The 12591-nt window shown below is 33.7% G+C and overlaps 1 protein-coding gene across 5 annotated transcripts in view; it reads right to left on the reverse strand.

The window, feature by feature from the left end:
* Positions 1 to 3200: 3200 nt before the first annotated feature.
* Positions 3201 to 12591, reverse strand: part of LOC149579641 (3-isopropylmalate dehydrogenase, chloroplastic-like) — a 69209-nt gene continuing 59818 nt past the window's right edge. For 3 of the 5 annotated variants that reach the window (XM_089786235.1, XM_089786243.1, XM_089786226.1), the window contains exons 6-9: positions 4139 to 4248; positions 3975 to 4047; positions 3645 to 3854; positions 3201 to 3525 (exon numbers count right to left, since the gene is read on the reverse strand). In XM_089786235.1, the coding sequence (XP_089642361.1) occupies positions 3663 to 3854; positions 3975 to 4047; positions 4139 to 4248 (375 nt within the window). In that variant the 3' untranslated portion in view covers positions 3201 to 3525; positions 3645 to 3662. The remainder of the gene's footprint in view (positions 3526 to 3644; positions 3855 to 3974; positions 4048 to 4138; positions 4249 to 12591) is intronic. The other 2 variants (XM_089786255.1, XM_089786250.1) reach the window with 1 other exon arrangement.

The following is a 12591-nucleotide window of genomic DNA, read 5'->3' on the forward strand; positions in this document are numbered from 1 at the left end:
TCTTTATTAGAATGATGGTGGTCTATTCGTTGGCTATGTGGCTTGGCATGATAAGGCAACGAATGCTAAAGAGAGTTGGAAAATTGTTAAGAGTTATAAGATAAGACGTCCATGCCCTCTTTTGACATGACTCTTTACTCCCACAAGGGCATTGCTAAAAGATAATTTTGATGGCTCTTGGATGGGGGAGCTTGGGTTGGAGTTTCCTCTGGCCCTCTCGTTGGTTTTTTGGGTGCTTAATGGTTGTTTTCTTGCAATTTAAGTTTTGGTTTGGGGAAGCCTATTGGTTTTTCCCATGTTGTTTGTTCTTTTTTGTTTAGGTGGACTATAATGATTTATCTTATCTTGCATTAACAGGTTTTAAGTACCTTCAAAACCTACTTTTTTTGTAATAAAAAACTTGAGACGAACAAATTGTAATTGTAATTACTTATTAAACTAAATACGTTCTAAAGCATGTTGGTTAAAGGTTGATGTAATAGGAATTATTGATGCAAAAATAGTGCTACCACATAGAAATAAGTGATATTTAACACCGCAATCACTTAGAGTGAGACAATATAGCGTGAGGTGGTCTCAAATGGTGAGAGATAATCCAAATGACATAGGGTGTTACTCATTGTATGCATATATTGAAAGCTATGGAAAAAATCAACATAGAAAAACTTGTTGGACTTTAGTCAACCTAGGGCTAGATATAGAATTTGAACTTTCAAAAGAGTAAATATTAGATGTGTAATTCTAATTTAAATAAAAGTTTTTTTTATTGTTTGACATAGAATTGACTTTAGTTGAACTTCAGTCAACTTAGGGCTTTAAAAATTAGAACTACGAAAAAAAAGTCAATATTGGATGTCCAATTCCAACTTGAATCAAAGTTTTTTGTTTGATGCAAATTGGAACTTGATTCAGAATTACAACTACAATTTAAAACTAGTAATAGAATTTATAATCGAAGTTTTAAAATTTTATCAAAAGATTAAATGCAATTGAATGATAATTAATATTTAGGATAATTAGAACCAAATAAATGAAAATCAAGCATTAAAACAATGTACTTTAAAGCTCAGACAAAAGAATGTTCTTACAAACTCATGCTAAATATTATAAAATGAAGTGAATAAACACAAGGAATGAAATCCCAATTTCGAACTTTAACTTCTATATATTGAAAAGGGGATATATAAAGAATATATTAATAAAGACCATATATCTTGTTATGTAGATTGCTACAATTGAAACTCGCCACTTTCATGAATATAAGTTGTGCAACCAACAAGTTCAAGAAAGTATTACAAAATAATTCCCAATACATCAATATTATTGTCCAAACTAACACAAAAATGGCATGTTAGTTTGATCAGATTCTAGCCTACATTGAGATGTTTGTCATTAATGTTTATATGGCATAATAGTTTGATCAAATTGCAGCCTACAAACTATGATCTCTACCTAAGTAGTCATTTTTTTAACACGTTAATTAGTATCATAAATTTGTTTTTAATTCTCCTGCACATTTGGCGAAGTAGAGAAAAACTAAAGCTACCACAAGGGTTAGGTACAAGCAGCTCCTAATAACCACGAAAAACATACCCCAACAAAGAGTATTGGTATACAAGAGAAAGACCAAAGGTTAGGGTATGTAATAACCATGAAAATTTATACATCAACAAAGCGGACATCTCAATCTATAAGTCAAGTGATCACAACTAGGTTATGAATGCAATCTACTTTTCACAACTATTGTCTATAGATCTTTCATTCTTGCTCTTGACCATATTTACGCAGTAACTTATTGAATAATGTTTATTGCCTACCAAAATTCCAGTGGTCTAAAATGACCAATAACAACATATATACACTTTAGAATGCCATTCGTTTACAGATGAAGCCATATTTGATAAAAATATTTGAAATTTGAAAACAGAAAATCTATTTCACCCTTAACAATTTTTCTCCCTTTAATTTCTTAATTAATTGAATTTATATAGAATACAGCAATATTTGATTAAATATCTAAAATTACAAAGATGACGTTTGATATAAATTAATTGATGTAAAGATAGACATACATACTGCTATAAAACATCACGCATCCAGCTATCCGTGCATTATTTGTTAAGTTTAGGTCCTTATCAATGATACATTCTTATCCTTGGGCAGAGTTTATTATGAACCTATATTAATAATACAAAAACTTCAAATTCATTCGAGACCGGCATATAGAAGTGATTTCAGTGGCATGTCACTGTGTTCCATCATTCTATACCTTTTATATTCACTATCCATTATTTAATTGGTAGCACTCCGCAGTTTTTGTTTTGTTTGACACGACATAAAGATTGAGACAATCAATTTAATGATAATCAGAAGTTTATTTTTTCATTAAAGCAAGCATGCATTTTGGAGAGGCCCAAACCTTTGTACAAAGCAAAAGAATAAAACAAGCAAAAAGAACTAGGATTTCAACCGTTAAAAAAAGCTCCAGCATTAATCATATGTATATAATTCAAATTCAACAATAATATAAAAAACATTGTTGATGTCTCAGTATTGTGACTGAGTACTTGATTAAACTTCCACTAGCACAAATTTCATATTTGTTTTGGTGATTATTAATTAAGTTTGCAAGAAAATTACAGGTATCAGTCACCCCAATGTTACCTAAAAACAAACAATTCTAACTTTACTGTCAAAATGTGATAATCGAGCTACAATGCAACTTTTGACTTCAACCTCATAGTACGTTCATATTGATCAAACCCTATAATTCAACTCACACTAGAATGTTCTGTTTTATGTGATCGTTCCCTAGAGCGTTTTGTTTAATGGAATTATTCTCTTTGTCCTATAGAATAGTTGACTATCAAAATCACAGTATTTTTAGATGAAACTAAAAGATTCATCTAACTATATTGTACGAAATTGTTTGATTTTAATATATTTTTTCATTATTGAAAAAAATATATATTGAGATTAATGGTAAGCATCCAAAATCACATTCGAGACATAAAATGGGGCAAAACTGTAATAAGAAACCACATGAAGTATATAGCTTATTCCTTGCATTACCGAATCTTGAATAATAAATTATAAGCTACTAAAAGGGTGTCAATAGGAAATTCACAATGAAATTTCAATTATCCTTAAAACACTAATAAAAGAATAAAGGACCAATATGGACCAGCTTAAGGCAAATAAGATAAAATATCCTCGCTCCTTGTTTTCATGACCAAAAAATGGTTGATTAAAATAAAAATTGAACATTTGCAATGCCTACGGTACAACAGATTTACAATATCAGAGCTCAGAAATAGTAAGCCTGAATATTCAAATCTGCTTTGAAAATAATTATGTAATTAACAATAGCGAATTACCAACAGAATGAAAGACTTTATTGCGGAAAACAGCTACTGCATGAAAGGACTATAAACCTGAAATCCAATAACAGATTTCAAAGGTGTGCATATTGTAAATGCCCATGCCCATTGCCATTGTCACATGTGAATCCAATGAAATCAAATTCTGTGTCACATTTTTTTTAGGTGAAAAATCCACATATAAAGCTGTCATCATTATATGGCAAAATTAAAACCAAAATTGAAGATCTAAATGAAACCCATGGATGAATTTCAATAAGATACCTGAAAAATGTCAAGTTCTCAAAGGTGATCACATACAGCATTTGTGTACTCTGTAGTGGACGATGTGCCTCCAAGGTCACCTGTACGATATTTCCCTTCTTCAATGGTCTTCAGAATTGCATTTTGAATTTGATCTGCCTTTTCTTGCAGTCCCAAGTGACGAAGCATGGTTACAGCACTAAGAAGTAAAGCTGTTGGATTGGCAAGATTCTGAAAATAGAAAAACCTCGTGATTAGATTCTTGCAATTAATATCAAGAACATATGCATCCTTCTCATAATTGAAGTGCACTCAAATCAGTTATAATTATATTTTGATGCTGAACCTCACCTTGCCAGCAATATCAGGTGCTGAACCATGTACAGCTTCAGCTAGTGCAAGACCACTTTCTCCTATGTTGCAACTATAGCATAATATATGTCAAACAATATAGTATTTCAGACCATTAATTCCAGAATAAGGGGCATGCGAAGTAAGATGTTATTAAAAATTACCTTGGTGTCAAACCCAATCCTCCAATAAGACCAGCACAAAGATCACTAATAATGTCACCATACAAGTTAGGCATCACCAAGACATCGAAGAGTGAAGGGTTTTTTACAAGCTGCAAAACCAAATATGCATTTTACATTGTCAGTGCAACAAGTAAAGCCAAAATCTTTTTCTAAGATCTTGTAGAAGAGGAAAATTTGACAAAACTGCAGCCAACAAAGAAATTCAAAGAAACACAATACTAAATATGGATACCGATAAACATGTACTACTTATTCTTCATATATTTACCACAAAGATAAAGCAGTTAAATATGAAACATTATAGAAATTATTAATTAGTAATTACCAGGTCATTGTGTAGATTAATGTAGAAAAATTAAAGCATGCATACAAATAAAACTAATTGTTCTCCAGGAATTTAAATCTGTTCAAATGACTTAAATTTCGAGACTTTCACAGAAACCATATAGAGAAAAAAAAAATATTATGCAAGACGATTAATATTTTAATACACCAATTTAACCCGTAATGTTGTACTATATCGAGAATGATACGAGGATGACACTATAACCAATTTTATGGTGTAAAACCTCTGATAAAGCATATAGCTTGGTCAGCATGGCATCCTACTCTTAGACATCGGCAGGTCTGTCCACTCTGATCCTTAAATATCAATAGAAAACATCTAATAATTGAATTGTTCTAGAGGGATATGAGACAGATTGGGTAAATGTATGCCTGGGGAGACGTCTCTCTGGTGAAGTTAGAAAATAGACTCTGTTTTCAGGACACGTCAGAGGATGAGAAGATGACTAATTAAGAATAAAAAAATATAATATTTAAGTATGAAATCAAAAATATTTAAATGTTTATATAAATGAAATAACATCCCAATGATATATAATCACATTAATGCTAAAATGGAGGGATCTTCCATTGCTCTCTGCTGATGACCAAGACAAGAACAGTATAATACGTTAAAATAAAAACATCACAGTGACTTTTTAATTGAGTATTAACAAATTCAAACACAAAATGTGTTAGATATAATATAGATTAATAGGTTAGATGGCTCACCATCCTTGGTTTTAAGTTAGCAAATTGGTGATTTATCATAGCACCCAAATTAGGAAAGTAATTAAATTGAGAATTTTCCTTCATTTGCTTGTGCAGGTTAAATTGTGGATAGCCAACTTGGCTTTTGTTGGACTATTTAATACTAATAGGAACAATTACAATAAAGTACTGCTTGTTTGTGGCCTTGTTTCTGCTAAAAGCATAGCTCTGCAGAGTTTCCTGATGAGGGTATGTGGGGATGGGTTTTGCGACAGGGACAAGGGAGCCTAAATTTGGGGATGGCAAGAAGGCAGCAGAGGGGTGGTCGTGGAGTGGTGGTGTGGAAGGGTAGCATTGCTATACGAAATGGGGTGACTTGCTTCAAGACAAAATCTGCAATATAATATCTCCGCGAATGCCCCATGAAAGGGAAACTAGTTTTTACAAAAAGTTAAAAGCTTGCAATTAGTATGTAATGGCATGTGCCACATAGCAAGCGGCCTGACAATGTCCACAGCATAGGTGGCAAAGGTGGTGGTGCTGCAGGCAGAATGTTTCTTCCAATCTCCAAGTCTCGGAAACATCCCCCCATAGGTGGTCCAAGGTTTTCCGCAGGGGATGTGTCCTCATGGAATACTGGCTGAAAGTCTATCGCTCTTATATGGTATCAGAGACGAGCCAACCCAAGCCTGTAGTGTGCTTTAATGTGATTACTTGATGGTATTCATATTGAGGAGTGCTTAAGCTATTCCAAACTAATACCAACCAGACTTAATCCTGTAACTAAATCATCCTCATCAATCTATGCTAGCTCCTCTGACTACACATCCTATTGTCCTATTAGAGTCTCTTTGTACAGCAATGTTTTGCAATCAAAGAGGTGCAAAGCACTATCAAAAGCCACAAACTTCTCTCCTCTCCACATGATGTACAAATGATTTTACATAGAAACCCTTGTGGGAGAAAATGATGACAGAATATTGCTTTTATAAAGAACTACTTACAACTTGTAGGCATCAACTCACAGGAGACACCAGTCCCCACCACTGAGGACCAACTCACAGAATCTGATCTCTTTGTAAGAAGCGCCAACCTCCTGAATTTGCTACATAGAGGGCACCAGCATTCAAGAAATAAAAACATTATTATATTTTGTCTTAGATAACTTAAAGGTTTGCAAAGTCTGCCCACAACTTCAGACAATTTATCCTTTAAATTCTCAAACCCTCACTCAGATCTGCAATTAATCTTCAAAGTATGCTCGCAAATCTGATATATTTCTTCACACTATTTGCATAATGTTGCCTTGAGTATCTTCACTAACATGCCTTCATATATCTGCTCATATATATGATAAATATTGCTGCAATAAACACTTTTTTCTGCCCTACATACACAGGCAGGTCTGCACTAAAATCAGAAATGCTTTAATAAATTAGTCAATAAATGACCCTCACTAATCTCCTATTTGTTCCTTCCAAAAGGCACCTCTTCGCCAAGGTCAGCCAGAACAAAAGATATTTGATTTAAAATAATTTCTTCCCTTATGAGGAACATATCTCCTCCTTAGGAGGTTGCCCTTTTAAGAGAATTAGAGTCGCCAATTAATTAATTTGTTTCCTTTAACCACTTGGTCATAGGATGGACATCAAGGGTTGGGGAGACACATCTGTGTGGTTGTTCAGTGATGAGAATTTAAGATCGATAAATATGGGGTGAAAATTGAAAAAAGCTTTGAACAAAGCACCGAGTTGAGAGCATCAAAGGGATTTAGGTTTTATGGTGGCACTCAGAACCTTGAGGAAAGCCAACACAACAAACCAAAATGTTACAACCACTTGTAAAATGTATGAAAAGAGGAAGAACTAGATGACAAACAAGGTTACACCCAACCCCCAAGAAGGTCGTAAAAAATGAGTATTGATGACCAAAGAGGTACTACACTTGTTGAAGGATGTTCAAGAAGATGAAATGCCAACATCAGTGGAAGGTAGGTCTACAAAATCAAGAAAATCTTTGCTGTAAGGTGGTGAGCAAGAAACTTTCGCACTTGTGTCTAGGATTTTGTGAGTATTCAAATTTTGCACATATGATGAAGTTATTGTTAGTGCAAGGTGAAACAATGCACTTGGAAAGGATCTTTATTAATCCTCAACTTGGTACCACTAGATCAACTTCACTCCTTATTAGGGAATTCTCAATATGGGGGAGAATCTAGCCTATCAAACACGCAATAAGAATATTGAAATGCAATAACGTTACTTTACCAGTTGGTCAATAATGAAGATGCTTTATAATTGTTCTACAAAGAAGCAGATTGTAGAAATAACATCGAAACCACTTAGTAGAGATGAATTTGTCAATTTTAGTAATAAGCTTGAACTTGTATTCTAGTTTAGTCATTAAGGAAAGTGTTGGGTATATTAGAAGTTAAATAGGACTTACGGCCTAATGTTGGTTTCAAATTAGCATCTCAATGGAACATAGCATACAAAACGAGTTGTTTTGCTTTGTTAAGATTTTACTTTTGTTTGTTAGTGAAGGTTGTTTCATGGAGAACCAATTTGCCTTCCCTTTGTAAGCCTTTTTAACAGGTATTAATTACAAGGAATATGTATTGCTTGTTTGTGGCTTTATTTCTACTCAAAGTCTTCACTCTAACAAAACACAAGCATACATACATCGAACAAAGCTCTAAATACTCTTTGCAAAGAGCTCCAACAATGCCCATCAACTAAAGGTGCCCTTTGTTATGGCAAACTAACTAAACTTAATTATAGGTTAAGGCTCCTCCTAAAGGTTTGAAATAAGCGTCTAATTTATCCAAGTCAAAAATTCTTGTGTGTCTACCAGCTCGTCTACTCTCTTGGATGAAAACTACTACTTCCGAAAGTGAATGAAGCTATCTATAGACCAATTTATCACATGAGACAAGAAATTGATATTTGTTGCATAGCAAGGCATTGAATCTCTAGTGCTTGTTTTGGTTTTATTTCTACCCAAAGTCTATTGCTCTAACAAAACCCACACAAACATGATAAATACAAGACTAGTAAGCTGAACAAAGCTCTAAATACTCTTTTCAAAAGCCATCCAAAAATGCCTATCTACTGAGTGTGTTTGTAATGGCATACTAACTAAACTCGACTAAGTTTCCTCAAACTCTCCTCCTAAAGGTTTGAAATATGGGATTAATTCATCCCAGTCAAAGAGTGTTGTAAATAAAGATCACCTTGTCTATTTTCTTTGATATAGACTAGTATTTCATAGCAAATGGAATAAAGATATCTATAGAACGAATCATCTCATGAGCCAAGGAATTCATAATGATTGCATCACAAGGCATTGAATCTCTAGTGCTCTATTAGCATGCAAGCCACAATCCAATGTGATTCAAACTAAATAAAAGTACTATTTTCCTCTAGATTGAATTAATGAGCATCCACACCTCCTATGAACTATGAATATTAAAGACAGCATCGAGGAGCCCATTTTTTATCCCTAGATTACTAGGGTACTACATTAGGTTTGGGCATTTAGAATTTGAAATAGTAATTGATTGATATTCAATATTAAACAAAGAAGAGGAATACTCCCTAAGTAAGCAATTAGAAGATCTTTCCATGATGGAAATGATCGAGACCTAAATATGGAACAGAAAGTTACTAAAAACTGATTGAATAACTTAAAAGAAAGTCACTTACATGACCATTATACTTTATTACAATATTACTTTCATACCCTCCCTTTCTACTAGCTACCCAAAGACTCGACATAATTTGCAAGTCATTTGACCACTATAATGTCCCAATTTTTCAAGAGCATTAGACTTTGTTTGGATTAGCCTATCATTGGCCCTTGTAGGCTAAGTCAGATGGTTAGAGGGTTCCTAGTTCGCATAATAGGAGGCTTTTTCCCTTGGCAGAGGCTATCCAGCAAAGAAATTCATTGGCTGAATGCCCATCCCATGCCAAACATGCTCTTAAAAGTACTTATCTTTCCTTTCTATCTGTGGCGTGCTTGTCTAGAGTTTGTATGCTATTTTTCTCGTACATAATGTTAAAGTTATATGATTTTAGAAAAAAAAATTATTATCCATTTTATATAGTCTGCATGCAGTACAATTTGGTCAACTTTTAACTTTAAAAACTAAATACATTTCTTATAAAATAACTCAAGTGAACATTACGAACTAAGGTTTTTTTTGGTTAATAATTTATCTAATATTTTTTTATTCAATCTATGTATAATTGAATTTAATTCTTTAATAAATAAATAAAATTAATTTTAATTTTTAAAGATTTTTTTTTTTAATATTGTATAATAAGAAATTTTTTAAAATTAAGTATTGATAAGTTCGATGCAAAATAGACATCTTATCTTGAAGAACCTTATTTGGGATATAGGAAATGGCCACAACGCTCTATTTTGGGAAGATTCATGGGATGGTCTTCCCTCACCGGACAAGTCATTTTTACCTATTAACATTAAGAATACCCTAACACAAGGACTACATAAAGCATGCAAAGGAGGATAATCATGGAGGATGGTATTGGAAAAAAGTGTCAAAAACAATCTTGACTAATGAAGAAAAAAGAATCTTTGAAACATTTTTGAGTAATAGATCCGCAAATCATTAAGAAAAAAGTGACACATTAGTTTGGGGAGCTGCTGAAAATGGATAATATAGTGTCGAGAAAGGATATGAGATCATTATTAATTCACAAGGATGGGAAAAAATGGAAATTCCACTTAACTTGTGTTGGGACCCAAGATGCCTTCCTAAGGCAAGTATCTTCTTATGGGCGGTGATGTAAAATAGAATCTTAACAGCTGGTAGATTTACAAAATTAGGTCATGAAGGACCATCAAGATGTGTGATATGTGAAAAGGAATCTGAAACAGCTAGGCACTTATTATACAATTGCCCTTTCTCCAATCAATGCTAGAAATGGTTATGTAATAAACTAAGTTGGAATCAGCATTCGAAGACAATCTATGGAACTTCCTCAAGAGCTAGCCCCAAAAAGGATCAACCAAAGTATATAATAAACTATTCCATCCATCTATCTATGGGAAATATGGAAAGAAAGAATCAGAAGAATATTTACTAACACTAAGATAGAAAAGAACAGAAGAATCTTTACTAACACTAAGATGGATATAGATTCACTATTGAATAAAGTGGAGGCCAGCATTATTGAAGTCATCAATAATCACCTAAGGAATTCACTCAAAGAGGAAGGTTCACTTTCTGCTTGGGATGCAGATATGAGGAAGTGTTGGCATAATTTAATAATCCCTCCAATGTCATATTCTAATGTCAATAAGCTTGCAAGAGCTTCCTGTAAATGGGAACCTCCCCCAAGTGGATGGTTCAAACTGGTAAGCTTGGGGAAGGCAGGTCTAGGATGCATTATCCGGAATGAATCAAGTGAATGGTTGGTCAAACGAGCTAAATTTCTAGGCACAACTTAGCTGAGCTCGAAGCTCTTATTGAAGGCTTGAAACTAAGTCTAAAGGCAGATATCTCTAAGTTATTTATTGAAGGTGATTCGCAAATTATTCTTAATGCATTAAGAAAAAGTACACCGAACTGGATCCTAAAACCCAAATTGGAAGAAAATGTTGAAATATTAGATAAATTTCAAGAGATCAAAATTGGGCACATTTATAGAGAAGGGAATAAAGAGGTAGATGCCCTAGCTAATAAAGGGGTAGAAGGCAAAGATTTAACCATGACTAACATAGACCTAGGGCATATCCTAAAGAATTTTAGGCCAAATTAAGATATAGATTTTTAAGTTTATGTTAAAATGAAACCATTTATCAATAGTAGTTATATCGGTAGGACCTCATATATGTCTTTGTTAGTTCTCTCCTAATTGTTTTGTTTTTATAGGTTCCATGTGTAATCACCTAAAAATGGTTACCTAGACCATAAACCCCCTTTTAGCATTTCTTGCTAATGTTACCAAGTGTTTGATCACAAACTTTCAAAATTAAGGTAAAATCAATTTATTTGATTTTAACCTATAGTTTGACCATCATATTCTAAACACATATTTGATTAAAAGAATTTGCTCCCTTTTTATTCAAATATAATTCTCAAAAATCCATCCACACATTTCTTATTTCATAAATAAAAGAAATGCATTTTTGTCTACAAATGAGCCTTCTATTTTCACTAAATCATTTTGTCTACACATGAAGGTGTAATTTTCCATGTGTAGAGCCTCATATTTTGACAATATTTTTGTCTACACGTGAAGGTGTAATTTTCCATGTGTTGAGAGCCTCCCATTTTGACAATATTTTTGTCTATACATGAAAGTGTAATTTTCCATGTGTTGAAAGCCTTCCATTTTGACAAAACAAAATCATTTTCTACAAAAATGCATAATTTTCTATGAGTGGAGCCTTTTATTTTGACCAAGAACATTTTAATGTCAAAAATTAGGCAAGGATTATTCTCCACCCTTGATTAGCCATTTCTTGTCTTTTGATCTCAACCATCCAATTTTCTTTAAAAAGAGGGCTCTCTCCTCATATGAAAACACACTCTTGAATATTGTTATGCTGCAGGTCTTCTAATAGGTTTCTTGGAGCTTTGTGGAGAACTTCATTTTCTTGTCTTCATTCCTTCATACCATAGCATTTTAGCTTAGATTCATATTTGCATGCTAGTCTAGTTTCCATTTTGTAATAATTCTATCTCACATAGCTTAATTGGTTTGTAATAATCTCATCCATGCTTAGAGTAGTTGCACTTTGCATTCTCATCTTAGCTTAGTTTTCATCTTACATTGCATCATTGAGGCATATTTGGTGGACATTTGCATTCTTGCATCTCGTCTCTAAAAGAACCTCCCATTGCATGGTTTACTAGCAAGAAGCACATTTCTAAGACTCAGCTGAGAGCTATTCAAATCCTAACTTCTTGCACTCCGTGGATAGGGAGCTCTAAGCCGGCATCTAAGCATTCCACTATCATGGAATATCTTGGATAGAAGGGTTTAGAGTGTTACACAAATATCTTGATAGCCCATTTTTGTCAGAAATTTATAGCCTTTGCCATTTCTTTTAGGAGAAATAGGAGTAGTCACGATAACTTCTTCATCTTCCTCTCCTCTGTAGATCCAGTCCTTAATGGCTTGTTCTTCCTTTTCTGCCTCTAGAGGTACTGATGATTGCACAAAAGTGCCTAAAAGTATCATAGTGGAAGCGGAAGGCTTCTTTGTGGTAGTTGGTTTCCCATAAGACCGAGGGGAAATTGGAAGAGCAGCAATAGAGTCCAAAGTGTACTCGCCCATACCAAGGCTCATCATTTTCAATTTTCGTTTACTCTTTAAAGAACAGTGCTAGTTCATGAGAAGAGCGATTGTGTGGAACCAGCG

Source organism: Cupressus sempervirens, chromosome 1 (genome assembly GCF_028749045.1).
Source record: "Cupressus sempervirens isolate cs-2001-9-10 chromosome 1, ASM2874904v1, whole genome shotgun sequence".
Classification (NCBI taxonomy): domain Eukaryota; kingdom Viridiplantae; phylum Streptophyta; class Pinopsida; order Cupressales; family Cupressaceae; genus Cupressus; species Cupressus sempervirens.